The 20,128-nt window shown below is 35.5% G+C and overlaps 2 protein-coding genes across 6 annotated transcripts; one reads left to right on the plus strand and one right to left on the minus strand.

Moving 5' to 3' along the window:
- Positions 1-1,363: 1,363 nt before the first annotated feature.
- Positions 1,364-7,783, minus strand: LOC113709732 (uncharacterized). 2 transcript variants are annotated; one of them, XM_072066049.1, is made up of 7 exons: positions 7,529-7,783; positions 6,988-7,164; positions 6,254-6,293; positions 6,045-6,152; positions 4,337-4,492; positions 3,830-4,159; positions 1,364-1,664 (listed from the first exon to the last, which is right to left on the minus strand). In XM_072066049.1, exons 1-6 carry the CDS (start codon positions 7,781-7,783, stop codon positions 3,864-3,866), a joined length of 1,032 nt encoding a protein of 343 aa, XP_071922150.1. In that variant the 3' UTR covers positions 1,364-1,664; positions 3,830-3,863. The 2 variants fall into 2 exon arrangements, with proteins under 2 accessions (XP_071922150.1, XP_027088383.1); XM_027232582.2 differs by having other exon boundaries at positions 6,254-6,335.
- A 452-nt stretch (positions 7,784-8,235) lies between these two features.
- LOC113709733 (uncharacterized) lies at positions 8,236-16,093 on the plus strand. 4 transcript variants are annotated; one of them, XM_072066050.1, is made up of 8 exons: positions 8,333-8,373; positions 8,832-8,929; positions 9,033-9,305; positions 13,241-13,420; positions 13,522-13,609; positions 13,813-13,920; positions 15,562-15,723; positions 15,827-16,093. In XM_072066050.1, exons 2-8 carry the CDS (start codon positions 8,897-8,899, stop codon positions 16,030-16,032), a joined length of 1,050 nt encoding a protein of 349 aa, XP_071922151.1. In that variant the 5' UTR covers positions 8,333-8,373; positions 8,832-8,896; the 3' UTR covers positions 16,033-16,093. The 4 variants fall into 4 exon arrangements, with proteins under 4 accessions (XP_071922153.1, XP_071922151.1, XP_071922152.1 ...); XM_072066051.1 differs by having other exon boundaries at positions 15,833-16,093; XM_027232583.2 differs by having other exon boundaries at positions 13,528-13,609.
- Positions 16,094-20,128: the final 4,035 nt, after the last annotated feature.

Here is a 20,128-nt window from a genome sequence, read left to right on the forward strand (position 1 = left end):
CATTTTTTCAACTGAAAATAGCACGCCTCTCTTACGTGAGCATATTTCCAAGTGCAAAATCGAAAAACACACTTTATTTCAATTGAGTAAAGCCATCATTCCTTCATATTTCCCCATTTGTGTCCTAATTGCCTCATTGAAAGAACGAAATTGAAGAGGAAAAATGCAGTTGCAACTCGATGGCTGTGTAATGGAGGAAGAATAGTAAGAAAATGTGAAGAATAAGCTGACATATTGAAGAGTAAAATGGATCCGAATAACGAGCGATATCTTTGTGGAAAGGAGCCAATCATTGTGACTTCTTGGAAACCTGCAAATCCGAGGAGAAGATTCTATGTTTATCTAAATTATGGAATAAACTTTCTAAACATTTCAGGTCAGTTTGGGTTTGGGGTGTGGGGTTAAAATTTGGTCTTGATATGTGATGTTCTTTGTGCATTTTAGGTAACTCGTGCTTGTGGCTACTTCAAGTGGTATGACCTGCCAATATGTAGTAGATCTATGTCAATAACACCTGATCTATGAAGAATAATCAACAGGCTGAAAGCTGATCAAGAATGGAGAATCTGAAGAGAGAAATTGCTTTGGACTGGTTTGGTTGCCTCTTAGATGTGCACTTTGCTTCTGTTAATGAGCTGGAGTTGAACTAAAATTGGAAGATAGTTGTTGGTGGGTCTAATATTTTAATGAGCTGTTATTGAAGTGTGTTTTTCGATTTTGTCCTTGAAAATATGCCTACGTGAGAGAAACGTGCTATTTTCGTTCGAAGAAATGAGCAAATACGAGCATTATGACAAAAATAGTTCATAATTTAAATGTAAGGGACAATTCTGACTGATTTTAAATATTATAGATTAAAAAAGTTTTTTTGAAAAATGTTAGGGACCAATTTAGCAAATTTCCCTAATAATAAAATTAAAATATTTGGCAACTAAACATAACCTTCATTTCATTTCTATCCAAATTCCTAATTGATATTTGGCACAAGCATGTTATGCATTCTATGAGTATTTCCAAATGTTATCTATACAATCCAATTGAGTTTCTTAATTTTCTTGGTGTTTTATTTCAACACTTTTCTTATTTCATTTTTCTTTTTTCACTTTTTTTCAACTCCATATTTTATTTTATTTTATTTTTTAAATTTAACTTTAATCCATTGAATAAAAACTTAAAAAAAAAAACCAAATTATCATCCGCCGAAAAAGCAAGGTGGGGCGTGAGGGAAATGGAGGCAGGGGACGAGGCGGAGGCGGAGACGGGGGCGGGGGACGGTGGATCCATCCCTACTCGAACAGCAGACCCAAGGGTTAACCAACCAACATTTTTTTGTTAAGATATTAGCTAAATTGAGTGATGATGATACTACAAGTAGCTTTTATAGTAAGCAAATAGTGTATCACCAGAAAAAAAAAAAAAGGTACAGATCGACAAAGATAATATTCATCCATGTCTCAAGTATTATAACTGTTGCACCTCTTTACAAAACGCAGCCACAAATACCTTTTACCAGTGAACACTGAAACACATGCTTCAACCAAACAACCCAAGAAGGGTAGATAAAATTCCACTAAGCTAATTTAGCTCTGAGAAAGTTCCCTCTTGAAGTTTCACCACAAGAATGGAGATCAAGTAATTTGTTGATCAATCTGAACATTCCCAACCTGGAACAGCAGCACGTAAGTTAAGCATAACAGTAATAGGTAACTAGGCAAGAAGCAATAGAATGTGGTCATAAAATCCTTATACTATATAATAATGAGTTGTGGTCAAAAGGAAGTTTGAATCTCAACCGCATGAATAGGGACTTTTTTAAAATGTGGAATGTTTTGTAGTTTTTTAAAATTTTTTGGTACAATTGAGAACAACATGTGTTTAGATATATTTACCGAAATGTCCTCATTTTGGTACATTTGAAGCTGTGATTTATGGGATAATTTCAAAAACCTCCACTGAGATTTGTCATAATATCACTTAACTTCCCTCAAATTTTTATTACTTCCCTTGTCAACTTGACAAGACTAAATATTCCTATCAAAGATCACAAATTAACAACATTACCCTTACTCTTAATAATTATTTAACCAAAAATCCAGAACAAAATAAAATTTTAAAATAAAAAAATGTAAATTAAAAAAACAAATTACTAACTAATAATGATTCATATTTCTTTACATTGGAGTCATGGTAGAATAGCAAAGGATATGAATAAATTAATCTCATCAAGATCAACCATTTTGGAGGATTTTAGAGAGTAATTAACGACTTAAAAAATTTTGCACACAGTTACAATTAAGGAAGTCAAGATATTTTTTGAAAAAATATGTTTTAATTCATGGTGTTATTTAAGTCGTATTCAAAACTAAAATAATCTCACCATGCATATGAACTTTTCAAGGTGTAAATTTGGCTTTTATTCCAATACAACTAAAATAAATAGTTTACGTCAAGAAATTTACACCTTATAAAAATTTAATCTTATTTTTATTTTTTATTGTTTTTATAAATTTTATAAGTAGGATAATATAAGGGTAATATTGAAACAAAAGTTTTATTTTTCTTGTATTTCCTCCAAAAAGGGTTAAAATGTTGCAAGAAATGTTAATTCAAGGGAGGCAAGTGAGCTTTTAAAAATCTCAGAAGAGCTGAGTGATATTCTAAAAAACCTAGGGGAGGTTTCTGAAATTATCCCTTGATTTATGGAGACATTTGGATATTTTCTAGAATATGTAATTATTTTGCAATTATTTTTGCATTGAGTATAACTCATAAAAGCTTATGTGTTGGTGTAATTACTGAAATGATGTTATAGACAAGTTAAATTAAAATATGGCTTTTGTCGTGCAATTAACACAAAAACATATTAACATGTTATGCAATTAACACGTTGCTATAACTAGCCGTTGGAGGATATTCCTTTATCCGTACTCTTAGGCAATTTTTAACTGACATCTACAGGGACCTTTTGGGAATGGTAAAATTGTAAAAGCATTGACTATTTCTTTTCAGAATGTATTATTATTTATTTAATCCTTTTTGATCATAAGTACCAAACACCCGCGCAATACGCGAGCACTCCTCCCAGTATATAGCATAAGATGAAAAGAAAGCAGGGTCCATTGCCCAAACTTGAAACAAAGGGAACGTATTCTATGTAGTACTTTAATTTTAAAAAATCCATTTCTTAAACAAACAAATTCAACTTTTCAAGTGTAAAAGATTTTCCAGCCAACAAGGACGATTAATAGGCTTTAGAAATGCACCTCCTTGGATCTATAGATGCACCAATAATACCAAGCATAATGCCTAAATAGCAACACATTCGTGAAATTCTCCAAGGAACATCAAAATAAACCAACAGATGTTCCATGCCACATACTATCAGTCCGGCAACAACTATTGCAAAATAATTTGTCACTCTGGCAGCAGCAAGGTTTCCCTTTATTTTATTTTTTTGCAAGTGAAGGGTGCTCTAAGATAAACATGAGCATTTAACTTTCCTCTGACAACAAATTGCCCACTTACCCAAATAGCTCCAACCTGTGGCTGCCTGTATATCTAGAGAACAACAAAACTACAGAGTTGAACATTTCTCACAGATATTACAATCTCTCTAAATGAGATAAACATAGCTGAACCACAAACTTGATCTTGCACAACCATATAAAAAGTTTTGGCAAACAAAAATTTCCCATTGAAACAAAATTCCCATTCAAAATTGAACAAAAGAATAATTTCCAGCAATAAAAAATTTAAAGCTCAAACACAAGTTCAAGATGTAGTAGCAAATGAACCAGAATAAACTAGATCTTAGGAAGAGGGTACTCACATCTTTCCCATGGCATCCATGCCGTGCTGGCTGTTCAGGACTCTTCAAAGTCAGGAGTAAGCAAAATCTTTCCCATAACATGTCCAGCTACCTTGCCAGTACAGGCATAGTGTCCCAGCCATGGCACAAAATATCCAATAACAGACCACATATCCTGCCCATAGTCTGTAAGCTCCATAAGCTTGTGAGCAGCTGCTGCTTCAGACAGTGGAAGTGTTTCGTACACCACAGGTTTCACAGATCCGTTTTCAATCTCTGGCCATACTTCTTTCTTCAGATGATCAACAATACACGCTGCTCTATCTAAAGTTTTCCACCATCTGTTAAGCACTGTAACACAAGCCAAAAGCCATACTGCTCATCAACTAAGTAGTTGAAATGTAAAAAACAAGTCACTGATAGAAGGAAAAAAAATACATTAAATAATGTCAACGTTATAAAAGCCCCATAAACTTCTTCAACTGAAAAAGTCAAAGTGCACAAATTCAATGACCAATATAGATTTACCTTGAACTCTTGCCTGCTTACTCATTACTGCTGTTAAATACAAGTTTCCACCCTTGGGACCATGTAAGTCAACGAAAAGCAGTTTTCCCCAATGGCTTAAGATTTTGAGATCTTTTTCCAAGTTGACAGCCCAACTGTCTACAACAACATCGATACCTGATATTGAAGAATTTCTCATAAGATTGTTGCACAGAAAAGAACAGATATAGCACATATACCAACCAAAGCAACACATTCCCCTTGATTTTTCATGTCTGTTAAGTTCACTATGCAAAGCAAACTACTTTTATTGTCCCTATCCTTTTATTTAGCCAGCCAGCACAACTCTCCCTCAATGGACATCTAATGAAAATACACATTTTCTTGACAAAGTCACTTGAGGATTTCACTTCTTCTCTTCCTTTTCCAAATTGTCACAGTGGAAAATCAATTGAGGAAATCCAGAACCCAAAAGGAGATAGAACAAGTAAGCTAAGTCTACTTCATAATTAAGTTTGTAAAAGTTGACCTGCTACTTTGACTTTGGGTCCTAAGGAGAGGCCCCATAAAGGATCAATATACAGTTGTTGAATCTTGGGACCAAAAGTATATAATTTTTGAATCTTCAGTTCCTTTTGATCTTATTCTTCTTCTTGGTATGCAAAGTTCACAATTTCAATTTACAGTCAAACACCCTACATTATTGCATCACAGTACAATCTTAAGTTATTTATATAAAGTTGCAGCACTCCGAAAAGAAACTGATTTCATCTTAAGCAGCCATTATAGTCTCTGAAAAGTTTTACATGCATTTTTGTTACAAGATATTCCCTCAACTAGCATTTCATTTTGTTACGCCAGTTAACAAGAATAACTGTTTCTGGTGTAAAAAAGGATGGCATATCCTTAAAATAATAGTGAAGGGCGGCGAAATAGCAGTAAAGCAGGGTTTCAAGAAGATGGCCCCACATGAGATTGCCACTTCAAATTTGAAATGTTCCTACAACATCAAATTGACTAAAATTGATTTCCCACACACCTTACGCTCGTCCCCCATCCAACTGGTACAGGTACAAAAGCACCTAAGCCCTCAACAATACAAAATATAACAGTGGTTTTACTTGTTATAATGCCATGACCCAACTGCAGTTTTAATCCAAATGGTTATCAGTATGGTTCGAAGACTCGGCCGAGACCGAGACGTCTCGGCCGAGTCGTCTCCGTCTCGGCCTAGTCCGAGACGAGACCGCGACAAAACGTTTCCAAGATACGTGACAGGCCAAGACGTCACCATGAAGGGTTGAAATGACCGAGTCACTCCGAATCATCCCGAGTCAACTTGAATTTTTATTATTTATACTAATTTTTAATTATTTTTATTTATCATATTTTTTACAATTTTTAGAATATTAAATATTTCAAAAATTCACGTCTCGCCGAGACCGCGACCGATATGCCGAGACCGATGTGGAACGGTACAAGCCGCGACCGCGACTTTGAACCATGGTTATCACAGAGCTAATGAATGTCTCAAGAGACACTAAAGATAATCATACCACTATTCACTAAAAGTGGCCGAGAGTAATTTCAACAGTGTCCACCTCTCTTACAAAAAAAAACTCATACATACTTCAACAAGCTCACATCCTCATCAGCAAATGCAAAATCCAAGGGTCTAAAAAAAATAAAAATTTAAAAAGTGGGAACGCTACAATGATACAAGTATTACCTTTCTTTCTGGTTTCCTCCATCACTCGAGTGACAAGATCTTCATTCTTGCAGTTAATGCAAATATCAGCACCATGACGCTTGTAGAAATCCAGCTTTTCATCAGTCTCTGAAAAAAAACATACATTCAACCCAGCAAAATAGCAGGAATAAGACAGTCCATGTAAATTAGAATGCTACAATATTTAACAAGGGAAGACTGAAGCAAACCTGCAGTGACATACACCACTGCGCCTTTGCATTTTGCCATCTGAAGGACAAATAACCCAACATAACCACAGCACTCATGCAACTGAAGTACAACAGGAAAGCACAAAATGTGCACCATCAACATCCAATTTACAGCACCACTCTTGAAATCAAAACCTCAACAAAGACATACTTCTAGATTAATTAAGTGTATCTTCTCTAGCAAAAGGATAGATTAAGCTAATTGTTAGAAATTTATGTCTTTTTTTTATTCAAATTTTAGAGCAAGTTTAAATCTTTAAATAATGCCCCAGTTGATTTCGGTTTGATGTTTTGACGTAATCCAGATAAATTGGTTCACTGGTCAGAAAACTTTACTAGGACAAGTAGGTGTTCCTAGATCCTCCTCACGAGTGTAAATTTCAATTTTTACAAAAGAAATCTGATAATCCTAAAATACTCATTATGGACAGGACAGTGTCAAACACGTCATGCTTTATAACAAGTGTATTAAGAAATAAAACTGAAGGACCATATAATGGTTGTCTTCTTATAACAAAAGACAGTGAAATGAGCATAATAACAATTCCAAAACATTAAAAACGATGCATCTCCTCTTCCTTTCATAGGTAGCTACTTACAAAGCACAAAACTTTTCCAAGTATCAAGCATGTTTAGGAATTCGAATTTAGTAGTGTTAACTCATAACGTGATAATAGATCATCAGCCAAAAAATAAGGACTATCAAGGATTACCAATAACTTTCTTCCTCGTACTAGTTGAGCTTCAGATACAACTTTCCAAGCATTATGAGCAGCCTCCGGCAAGCTTGCAGCATGTGTAAGTGGAACATTTGAAGGAACAGGAAGAACCATCTTAGCAGATACTGCTACTTGCTCAGCATACCCCGCTCCATTGAGAAGGGCACACACCTGCAAAGGACCATTTATCGTCAGTGTTTCTTCAATCAACATTAAGTTAATTATTAGATGGTACTCATTTCCAACATTTTCTAATCGAGAAATACGAACAAGAATCCATTTTTTTCTTCATTCTGCATTCTGACGACTTAACAAGCAATCTATGTGCCCTAAATCAACTAAAAAAATTGGGCTTGGACCTAATAGTCATGGTCTAATAATAACAGCAGAAAGAAAACTATCAGCATAAAGAATTTGGGCAGAAATTGAAATGTATTGAATCAACAACCCACTCAGTAACCCCTTGGCCAACAGCTAACTGAATTTGGGCAGAAAGAACTTGGGCAGAAGCAGAATTTGGGCAGAAAGAACTTACTTTGTCACCAACTTTCCACTCAGTAACCCCTTGGCCAACAGCTATGATAATTCCAGAACACTCCAACCCAGGGATGTACAAACCACCATTAAACGAATTTCTGGAGCCGAATAATCTACATTGCAAATCAATTCTATTCACCGCCGTGGCTGCAATCCTGATTAAGACGTCGTCATCTCCAAGTGGCGGGTCATCTAATTCCACCAGCTTCAACACATCTGGCCCTCCCGCTTTTTCAATAACTATTCCCTTCATAGATCGATGTCAGAACAACTTAAAATCAGAAGGAACTAAATTAGCAGGGAGTAGAAAAGGGTATCGTTATAAATATTGGTTTTCACTGGGGAAGGAAATTCCAAAACCCAAATGCAAATTTACAACAAAATTTCAGAAACCCTTTTCGAGACAAAAGACATGCAATCCACCGCGTCAACAAGGAGCGAAGCCAATCCCGCACCACCCGTGTGGTTTTCGCTCTTGATTTAGACTTTCTTTCTCCTTCTCCGCCAGAAAAAGAAAATTATTATTAAGTTAAAAGACAAAAGATTCAGAGAGCTAAGAATAGGGGTTTTATCACCCGGGCAGTACGTACAACGGTACAGGGGCAAATAGGAAGTCAAGATCTCCTCCCTCGAGTCTGCCTTCCAAGTTTCATTCTCTCTCCTCCCTCTCCTCCTCTCCAAATTTCACCCCCACCCGTGCATGTGATATTTTTCGTTCTCCTTCTCCTGAATCTCTGCCGTGCAGTTGCTATTCGGTGGAGAGTCTTCAAAGAGAGAATTTTGGGTTAAAGATTGATTCGTTATTTCTGTCTTTCTGCGCAATTTCTCATAAATTGGATGCGGGTAAGTTTTATTTTTCCTTTTTATTTATTTGTTTATACCCTAAAAGTCTCTGAAAATCGTGGTGAAAGTCTTCGTTCATGGATATCTGATGCGTCAATACGCGTTGACTCGGCCGGTCTTTTGATTCCTGAAGTCGAATCAGCTCGAATCTTCCGAGTCTGAACGAGTTTCCACCGGGTCTACCGTCTCCAGGATATGGCGGACCGGTTGTGGAGTGTAAGCTGAAGTTCTGGTGACGACTCGGCCGGGTCGACTCGGACATTGAGCCATGGACTTGTACCCTTGTGTATTCACTGGATTTTCTTGATTTGATTTGGTTGAAATCGGTTAAATCTCTTTTTTGAGGGCTTTAGGTTAATGTATATCGGTTTCTTGCGCATGTATTCGGTGGATTATGCTGATTTGATTTTTTGGATTTGGTGTTTTGGTTGAAACATCTCTTTTTGTTTGGGTTTTAGGTTGCTATAACTAACAAAATGGACAAGTCCATAGTTTACCAGGTCCTGAGGCTTTGACCGCCAGAATGGTGGATGAGTCCGTTGTGAAGGATAATGAAGTATTGATCGGTTTTATGCTGATGTATTTAGTGGATTATCTTGATTTGATTTGAATGAAAATTGGTTAAATCTCTCTCTGTTTGTTTTTTGGGGGGGTTTTAGGTTGGTGTAAGTAACAAAATGAAGGCTGTATTTTATGACAAGTGTGGAGGCCCTGAAGTAATAACCCTTAGAGAGGTGGATGCCCCCATAGTGGGGGATTATGAAGTATTGATCCAGGTTGCTGCCACCACCTTCAACAGGATGGATCTTTGGCCACGATTAGACGAAAATGATGAAAATGATGCCTCAAAGAAATATCCTATCGGCATGGAATGCTCTGGGAAAATATTGAGAACCGGGAAATTTGTGGCCGGATGGAAGCAGGGTGATGAGGTTAGTCCCCTTTCCATTATCTAGTTACTTTTTTATTCTTATTGTACCCAAAATCAGAAATTTAAAAAGAATGCCTAAGAAGAGCGCCGTGAAATTTGTTTTTCTAAGAAGGCTTAGTCATAATATTAAGGATTATGATATTTTGCTCATTACTCAATAGAATTAGGAAATTTTAAGACATAGGATTGGATGGTTTAATGATCATTTTGTATTTCTAATTTTGATGCTTTGACAAGAATGTCGGGCAGGGCATTCACTCTCGGATTCAAACATGGGAAGGCCTCGTCAGTCTTCCAAAGAAAGAAGCCACTCGAATAAAGGGCATAAATAAGGCAGCTTCATATTAAACTAAAGATATTAAGCATGATAGACTTGTTGGTCTTGCATATAATTGCATCTTGACTGAGAGAGTAAGGTAGACAAACAATTATTTTTTAGAACCCGCCTAATCTACAATCTTCTGATTCTCAGAAGCGAACAGAAGAAAAGATGCAGTATCTTGATTAAATTCTATGTAATGATCAATAAAGTAGTTTGAAGTCTGTATTTGCACGTATGGGAATTCAGTAACTATCTGTTTTATCCTATGTATATTTTGAATATGGTTGACGTAAAACCATTATTCTTCATTTCGGTTTTGAATAAAAATCTAAATGGGGGCACATATAGTTATGCTTTTGGAAGCAGTAAAGGATGTTAAAGATGCAATAGAATGCATGCTAATGAGTTATCTCACATATTGGTGTTTTAAATTGAACCAGCCAGCATATCAAGCATATCATTAAGTCTAGGTATGGGAAACCTATACTTGATTGTTATCTTGTTAATTGTGCGGCTGTCTACACACATTCTCTAGGTTCTGTCTTTATTTGGAATCAATAAAGCTGGCATGGCACAAGGACTTAGTTTGACTTGAATATGTCCTTTGTCCAAGAGCTCATCCACTTGTCTCTTAAGGTCAACGGATTCACTTGAGTTCATGCAATAGGCAAACAAGTTAGGGAGTTGAGAACCTGGTATGAAATCTGTTTAATGCTAGATATCACGCATGGGTGGTAGTCCATGTGGCAAATCTTCTGGAGCTACATCAGAAAAATCGGACAGCGGCTTGACAATTTCTGGAGGCCCTTCTTCAGAGTTGACAACTACTGAAATTTTCACCTCTTAGAAGACTAATACCATGATAACTCTTTGCTCCTTGCTCTTCCTTTCAAATTGCTTGTTGCTCAAAATGTGAAGAGGCTTCTTCCTCATCTCGATCACTTCATTAACCCTTGAATTCTCTTGTTTGATTGGTTTCTTCTTGTGAAACTTCTTTATAGTTTCAGCACTCATAGACTTTAAGACAATTTGGTGGTTATTAAACTTGAATGCATAAGTGTTCGACTTCCCATTATGATCCACATCTTGGTCATATAGCCAAGGTCGACCAAGAAGTATGTGGAAAACAGTCATTGGAATAACATCACATCATATAGAATCACTGTAAGGTCCATGTTTAATAAACATCAAGCAATGTCTCATTGCCGGAATAGAGCTACTGTTGATCCAAGCAACCTTGTATGATTCAAGATGTGGCTCCGTAGGCAACTTTTAGCCGTAGTACAATAGACTCTGAAACCACGTTCATGCTACTGTCACCATCAATAATGAGTTTTCTAGTTTCTTCTTGTCCATAGCAAACTAAGTTCTGAAAGATTGAAGTTCTTCGTCAGTCTTTCTTTTGTGAGTATATATGCCTCACAACTGAGAGATACGAGTGTCTTCTTCTTCCTCTTCCAAATCACCAACATTAAGTCGTGCCATCTCGTTCAAATCATCAGCACCTTCATCCTCCTCGACCTTTAGATTTTCTTTATCTCCGAAATCGGCATCAATGTGCAAGTTTCTCTTGTTCGGGCACTCCCATGCTATGTGTCCCTTCAAACCGCACTTGAAACGTGCATGCTTGTTCTTGTTTAGTTCATCGATTTTGGAAGCCTTAGTTTTTGTCTTTGCAGGCTTGGAAGTTGCTTGAGTTGCTACTGATATATATTGCTTGCTATTTGCAGCAAATCTTTTAGGAACTACCTCCCCGCCTTGAGTATTGAACCTCTTAATTAGTGTCTGTCACAGGCTCTTTTCAAATGTAAGAGCTGCTTGAAATGCATTATCAACTATGTAGATATTATGTCCTATCAATTCTTTGCGAATTTCAAGCCTCAAGCGCAACTTAAATCGGGATAAAGCTTGTGTTGAATTTTTTGTTCTTCTGCAGCGAATTTTCAGCTCTTCAAACTTGTTCATATACTCAGCAACTGTCATTCCCTCCTGCCTTAAGCTATTCATATCATCAAAAGATCAGCTTCATAATATAGAGGCATGTACTTTCTCTTCAAATGCAGCTTCATCTCTTCCCACATCAAGGCTAGTTGTCCAGCAAGTCGAAGATCATGCTCGACTCTTTTCCACCACAATTGGGCTCGTCCAACAAGTTCCATGATAGCGAACTTAACCTTTCTCTCATCAGTTATATCATACCAATCAAAATAGCATTCCAAAGTAGCAAGCCAATCAGAAAAAACCTTAGGATCAATTCTTCTATCGAAATCAGGAATATCAACTCTTGCCTTTTTTGTGATGTCTCCTGCCAAATCATAAGTGGCTTGTCTCCCTTGCCTTGCCGATTGAACAATCTCATCAGCCATGTCAAGAAGAGAAGCTCGTGGTCTTCCAAAAGATTGATTTAATCTATTTTCACTCCTACCAGATTCAGTCTTGGTTGTCTTCAGGCTGTTCGGGATGCTCTGGTTCCTTTCCATTGATTTTGGCCCCAGATCCGGACCCATTGTTGCCTCTAGATTCTGGAATTTCCTGTTGTTCAGTATTAGAATTTACATCAAAACCTTTTGTCTTCTAACACAGCAACCCTCTTCAAGAGAAGGTTAATGATGTTATCCCGTTCCTTGTCTGTATTCAACTCCTAAAATTCAACCCACTTCTTGTTGTCATGGGAAATCCTGGCTCTGATTACCAAAATTGATGCAGCATGAAGACTTGGTAGGAACAACAGCTTTGTGGAAAGCTCAGATATTGAATTTCACTGGAATTTAAAATAGCAACTAGGAATAGGATGAGACAATATGCTTAAGAAGATGAAAATTTGATTAGTAATTCTAGGAATCTTTAGGCATCACACTTGAAGTTAGGATGTATCACACAATCCTAAGAAAGACATTAAGTCCGCAGAAAAATTTTATTAACGATAAAATTTGACTTCTCTTTTTGGAGAAGTCGTTATTTATAGGTACTAGAACAAAGCCAACTTTAATCCTACTTAGAGCTCCTAACTAGAATGGAATTCTAGTAAAAAGCTATAAATCTAAGTTTTCTTATTCCCATAATAACTAAAATACTAATTACCAATAATAATTACTAAACAAAAAATTAGCATAAATATAAAATCCCTGCAGCTAATTAAATTACTAAAATACCCCTGCTGGTGAAAATCAGAAAACAAACTCAATATGATTCGAACCAACTTCCAAGGTGGTTCCTTGTCATCAAAAACATGCCAAATCAATGCTTGGGCATGTGACACATCCTTTCCACGCCTCCTATAAACCTTAGTGGATTTTTGCACTTATCTCTATCAAGAAGGGTGTTGGTTTTACGTTGCTAATGTGCTATATCATGATCTTGAATAACAAAAAGTGTTGGATATGGATAAGTAGTTATTTCTTCAAAATGCTGCTTAGCTTGTGTAAAAAGGTTAAAAAAAGGGAAATGATCCAATGAATTAAGGTCACTTGATTTCAAGTAGCTTAGCTTTACCTTGGCTCTCTCCAAATGCAGCTCAATGTCTTTTTCTAAGCCAATTTTGTTTTAATTTAAAATGCATTTGTGATGGTAGATCATCTTTACATGTCTGTATCATAACTTTATTTTATTTGTAGGTTTGTGCTCTCCTTCAGGGAGGAGGATGTGCTGATTTAGTGGCTGTACCTGCATATCATATCATTTCACCTCCAAAAAAGTTGGATTTAGCTTCTGCTGCTGCCTTGCCGCGTGCAGCATGTCTCATTTGGCATTGTTTTTTTCTCATGAACAAGCTTACCAATGGTCAAAAAGTTTTGGTAATTTGTTATGTCATCAAAATTCAAAACCTTGGTCTGTGTAGCTTGGCTTTTCCTCGTTCCTTTTTTTGAAGCAAAATGAGAAGTTTGAGTTCCTTAAGTTGCAGATACATGGAGGAGCAGGGGGAGTTGGAACATTGGCGATTCAGATTGCGAAGCACTATGGCTGTCAAGTATTTGCAACCGCAGGTATTGTTGCTCTTGTTTGACTTGTTAATAAGATTGTCTTGAATCTGCTGTATGTAAAGGAATCTAATATGATTATTTACTGATACCATTATACCATTTTATAGATTTCTAATTGTTAAAATTGAAGAAGAATTCATTTATTCGAGTGCAAAATTGCCAAAATTTTAGTTGTTGAGTAATTTATCTCTTTTATTGGCTACCAGGAAGCAAGGAAAGGGTTGAACTTTGTGCAGCATTAGGAGCTGATGTTTGCATTAACCACAAGGAGGAGGATTTCTCTCAACGTGTAAAAGCTGAAACTAATGGGGCTGGTACTGGTGTCTTCTTTGGACTTTAAAATCTTTGCATTCCTAGTTTTACTGTGATTTTTGGCAGACTTTCATCTATAATATTTTTTGGTCCAAGGAAGGCTGTTGATGTCAACTTTACTAACGAGTCAAGAAACGGAACTTGAACAATTGTCAATGGAGCCTATAGCGTTTCAATTTCTTCTATTTCATTTGGCTATCCATTTTAACATGTCAACCATGGGAGCAAGGGCATCGGTGTTGCCACTTTTGCCTTTCCTTTTTGCCCTCATGCAAATTTTTTTTTTAAAATAATCGAGGATAAGTTACGAACTATGATAATTTTTGACAACTCCCTCAATTCTTTTCTTGTAACTTTCTTTTGTGTATTATTTTGCATGCATTTGGGCATGCCTTTCGCACTAGTCTTGATTATTGCTTTGATAATTGAGTCAAAAGGATTGCGTGTTTTTTTCAATTAGCTACAGAAATCATGGTATGATTCAACTTGCTTCTTTTTGGGTAGGATAACATCAATTGGGGAACAAAGTTTGCTTTTTTTAAATTGAAACATTTAGATTGTAAGGCTCCGTTTGATAAAATTGAATCTAAAATTTGAAAACTTAAACAATTAATTTGCTAAATTTTAAGCACTGAAAAGAAATACATGAATGTCTGAATTTTAATACTGAACCTATTTATACTGTTGGATAAACATTTATAATTGAATGCTTAATAAGTTGAAATTTATGATTTTGCCCTTATATCTTTTCATCCAAAAAAGAAATAGAACCGATGATTTAATTAGTTTAAAATTGTTAGATATAAAAATGACAATATTTTTTTTAAATCAAATTAATAAAAAAGATGAAATATATTATATGAGAAGTATGGAGAAGATGTGAAAGTCATTAAAAAGGGAGAAAAGAGAAGTAGACAACCATTAGATAGAGAATATCCGGTTACTTAATTAGATAAGAATTTTGAATAGAGAATATCAGATTGTTTAATTAGATAAGAATTGTAGACATAATTAACAAACAATGATAGATTTAGTAGATAAGATAAGGTAGTTGAAGTAATTTTGTTGATTCTTATCAGAATTTAGCATTCAGTTACGATTCTTGTGCTGAAAAAAATACACAGAAGTTCAGCACCGCTTAACAAGTTCAGTGGATGGATTTTTATTTATCAAACACCCAAAACATCTGAATATTTGAAAAAGTTGAGTTTTAGCACTCTTATATGTTATCAAACAGACCTTAACTTAAAATTGGAGGTGCCAATGAAGTATATGACCTTGCTTTCAGTGGACAAAATTATAGGAAAAATAATAATTGAGGAATTTGGAGTGTTACATTCCCTGTTCATGTCGAGGTCGATATTGAATTATAGTAATCTGTTTTATTAATGGAGAACCGCTACACAATACAACTAGAAAATGTCAAATGAAGCAAGGTCATATAATTTAGATGGACAAAATTATAGGAAAAATATTGTGAAGCTGCCATGTTTTATTTCTGTTCCACTCTCTTTTTGTAGGTCTTTTTTGATCATTAAACATGTGAATCTTGTTTTGCTTCCCTGAGCAATTATGTATGCCTTCATCGTTTTGCATTTGAGTCTAACTTAATGTTGGTTCTTTTGGCATATGTCCTTTATAAGGGGTCAACTACATACTTGATTGTGTTGGAGTGAACTTTTTGAACCAGAATATCAAAAGCCTCGCGTACCGTGGCAAGTTGATAATAATTGGATTTGAAGATCCATGGGGATTCGTAAATTTCAACAGCAAGGCGCTTGAGGATATGGAACTTGAAATTATGGGTAATGTTAATATGGAATTTTCTTACAAGAAACAAATGGGTCCTCTCACTTGCATTTAGATTGTTTACATACATGTTGAAATGACTTGATTTACTGTTGGCAGGTGCAGACTTAAATACTTTACATTTGGTTGAAAAAGCAAGGCTACTTCTGCTAGTCAAGAAGAACATATGGCCATTAGTTGAAGTAGGTTCAATCAAACCGATAATTGGCAGGACTTACACGTTCGACAAAGCTGATGATGCACATAGGTTGATCGAAAAACATGGCAATCTAGGAAAGATCCTGCTAATTCCTGATAACACCTAGTTTTCTTTCTACTTGTAAAGATCCCATATTTATGGTGAATTGTGGTGGCTTTTGTAGTTTATGTTCGCGGTGTTTAATTGTAGAGTCTGCTCGATGATGCCCAGTAGTGTATAATGAAAGATAAATAACAAAATAAAAGTTACATTGAAATTGGCTCTATGAATGTAAATTTCAATCTTATCCAAAGGAAATAAGACATAGAACTAAAGTTATATTGATCCAAAAGTACATTAGTAATGTAAATATCAATCACGTTTGGGGGAAACAAGATATACAATAAAAAGTTACACTGATCCAAAAGTACCTATACTTTGAACAGCTAACTATAGTCTTGTTTCGTAGTGCTTTTTGGACACCTCAAATTCTCAAATAACTTCTTCTGCCATAAGGTTTTCACCACAAAATACTCCAATATCAACATGCAATCAACAATACTCCTCCAATGAAACTAAGAGACTAAACTTCGCCTGTAACCCTCAGTTCTGATCAAGTCAGATACAAGAAGAAAAAGAACTTTCAGAGAACATTGTGCAAGTTTCTAGTCTGGGGAATTGAAAAGTTAAAACATATATGACATAAATGTAGAAAGCAATTACGGAGAACCAGCCAAAAAAAAATCCCAGGGGGAAAAAGGAACAGTTAAAATTCATTAAAAAAAAAAAAACAGCTGACAAAACCAGAAAAAAGGGAAAGGGAAAAGAATTCAGATTTTGATCAAAGCAAAATTATTATCAGAATCTGCTGATGGCAGTCAAGCATTATCCTACATCAAATGAGAACTTATTAAAACAAACCACTATGATTGCATACTCTATCCAAACAAATTGCCATTTAGGCATTTGATTTGTCTCCAACAATTTCAGCCACATGGTTAATAATCTTCTATGCCAAGCATCATTGTATGCCTTGAATATCGAGAAAATGACTGGCAAAGCGTGAGACAACAAATTCAGAAAATGTGAAAGAAAAGAAAAAAAATGAACTACATGAAGAAGATTTTTCACATTTAGCTATTTATGAAAGAACAACAAAATTTGAAAGAAAGGAAAAATCTGCTTTCACTGTGTATGTTGACAAAATTATATATCTTAGATTAAATAATCAAATCTAAACATTTTGAGTGGCGTAAATAAATCTTAAAGCTTTTAGCAGAATTACCATCACTAATGCTTCAAGCTTCATCACGATCCACTTCAATTAACCTAAAAATGAATAATATTAAATAGGTTAGTCGAGCAAAAACACAACTTGAAAACAAAAACAAAACCATTTCTTATACAGATACAGAAATATAAAAGGTTATTTAAAGTTTTTAAACAAAATGACAATTCACTTCCCCAATTCTAAAATGTGCTCAGAATCTAGTAGCTAGCTAAGACGTCTCATTCTTGGGCAAACGTCTTTTTACCTAGAAATACTAAAACCATGTAAATTAAGGACCATTATGTAACGTTCTTGTTCTTCAATTGGTGTTCTTTGACATAAATAGAATGAAACACTTGTTCTAATTTTTCGTTATGAAAGAAACAGAAATGATACATAGATATAGTTTTAAGAATAATTAAACATAAACATTTTTTATTGCATAAAACATTTTGCTCTTGTTTAAAAAAAATTTTCTTCCATCCCTCCCAAATTAACATTCTTCGCTCTCTCCTACCTTCGTTGAAGAAAAACTACCAACTGGGGTTGGGCCAAGTGGTAAGCAGCTTGGTTCCGCTTAAGCAGGTCTCGGGTTCGAAACCTGACGTATGCAGCTATCCTTGTTGGGAGACTCACCCACCACAGCCAGGTGTGCGACCCGGGTCGACCAACGGATTAGTCAGGGCAAAGCCCTGGATACCGTGGCAGGCAACCAAAAAAAAAAAAAGAAAAACTCAATTAACTGAATTCTTATCAGTAAATTACCACAATAAACATAACACATCAGTACTACTATCACTCATTATATCCACCTACTATCAATATCACCAATTTATTAAAAAATTCTCTAGACTAAGCACCGAAAATAATGCAATTATATTAAAAATTTCTCTAGACTAACACATCAGCACTGCTACCACTCATTATATCCACCTATTATCAATCTAGCATAGGGTGTGTGAAACTACATGATAAGTGAATATTTAACGTACATTTTGTATGAATTTGGCATGAATTTTTGGTATGTTTTGAGAAGATTAAAGCCATATTTAAACTCTTTTGGTGATAATTGCTTAAATATTGTTTAAGAGTTAAGAAATTGATAAATGAGTGGATTAATGCGTAATTTTGTGAAATTGTGAAGGTAATTGATGTATGAAATTCATGCACAAGTTGAAAGAAATGTCAGGGTCATCCAGAGGACAAAGTACACAAGAAAGTGGGAGCAAAAAAATGTAGAAAAAGGGAAGAAGTGAAAAACTGGAAAAATGCTCAACACGGATCCGAGCTCGGATCCGTGTGTACAAGAGGGATCCGACCCCTCGTCTGTACTTCTGGCGGAGTGTATCCGAGGTCAGGACGATCCGACCTCGGATCCATCATGGGAAGGCCTCGGATCCTATAATCCGAGCTCGGATCCATTATCACTCCTCGGATCCGAGGCTCGGATCTGTCTCTCTCCTCAGCAAGTGGCACAGCCGTTTTTCTTTACCTTTCTCACAACTTTTACAGCTATTTTGAGGGACAGAAATCGGTGGCACATGCTTCTGCAATAAAAGAGAAGACCAAATGAGTGTGGACAAAAGGAACATCATATCTTTGACTTCTTTTTACAAAATCTAAGTGGAGGAAATTATGAAGTGAGAGGAATGGAATTTCTACCACTTTTTATGCAGAAACACAAGGGGATAGCAAATAAATATACGTAGCTAGTTTTCCTTCTTGCAAGAAGTTTTCTCTCTAGATAGGAGTACTTGGAGAAGCATTTTTTTGGAGAATTTTCACTTGTAATCATATTGTGCAAGAACATAGCAGGAATTGGGGAGCTTCACCTTCAATTGGCTAAGCTTTCTTTTATCTTTCTTATACTTGTACTTTATGATGTTTTGCATTAATAAACTTGTGAATTTGATTGTTAAATCATTCATGAGTAGCTAAACTCCTTCATCTAGGGAGTAGATGAAACTTATGGCTAAATAATACTAATTGAATGTGATTTACACTTGTTATATCTTGAGTTAACTTGTCTACTTGTGTAGCTGTGATTTCTTGTTATTGTTTGATCACCAATAACTTGTTTACAGTTGTTATTGTTCAAAGAGAATTGGTAATAACAATGGAAACACATGAGTAGAGCTTGAGTTGTATGTTCATGAAAATAGAAATACACTTAAGTGGATTACTTAGTATTTCATGAATTAAAACAGAGTTGTAGTAGTATTTCACCATGGAAATAGGGAAATCTATATTGCTCTAAGCCATTTCATCATGGAAATGAGACTTGGTAATCTTGGAAATAAATCTCTGGTTAAGCAAGAATAATAGCAAGAAGTAAATCCATTTATTTGTGTAGTTTATGCCATAAGTGGAATCTACATCCCTAGAATCTTCATTAAGCGAAATTTCTCTATTTGCATTCAGCATTTGTTAAACTAGATTTGTATATCAGATTTGTAGATTACAGCATTAGATTTTCTCTGCTCAAAATTAATGGTAAGTCTAAATAATAGAGAGAACAGGGGCTTAGTAATTGTTTAAATTGCTGCTCGTGGGATCGACCCGATACACATCTTGTACTAAAATTGCGACCTGTATACTTGCAGTCCAACGGGTGTAAAATCGGAATTAAACTTGCATTGATACAAAAAGAACCCGTCACTACAATACGAAGCAAAACAATAGCAACAAAGCCTGAGGATTAGCAGAAAGCAAAGAACTTGTGTTTGCCAAACCATAAATAGGCATTAAGCACTAAACATCTGAATTCTGAATGCATTTCCAAAGTTTCACATCCGAATTGATTAAGAAACCAAAATTAAAGAAAAAGGCAACTGAAAAAATCGGAAAAAGGTAAAGAAAAACAAATCTAGATTTTTTCATCAAAGAAAACTATCAAATTCTGCATATGATGAATTTCAACCAGCTAAACCTCTTATTTCTTTTGGGTGGTTCT

Source organism: Coffea arabica, chromosome 9e (assembly GCF_036785885.1).
Source record: "Coffea arabica cultivar ET-39 chromosome 9e, Coffea Arabica ET-39 HiFi, whole genome shotgun sequence".
NCBI classification, from domain to species: Eukaryota; Viridiplantae; Streptophyta; class Magnoliopsida; order Gentianales; family Rubiaceae; genus Coffea; species Coffea arabica.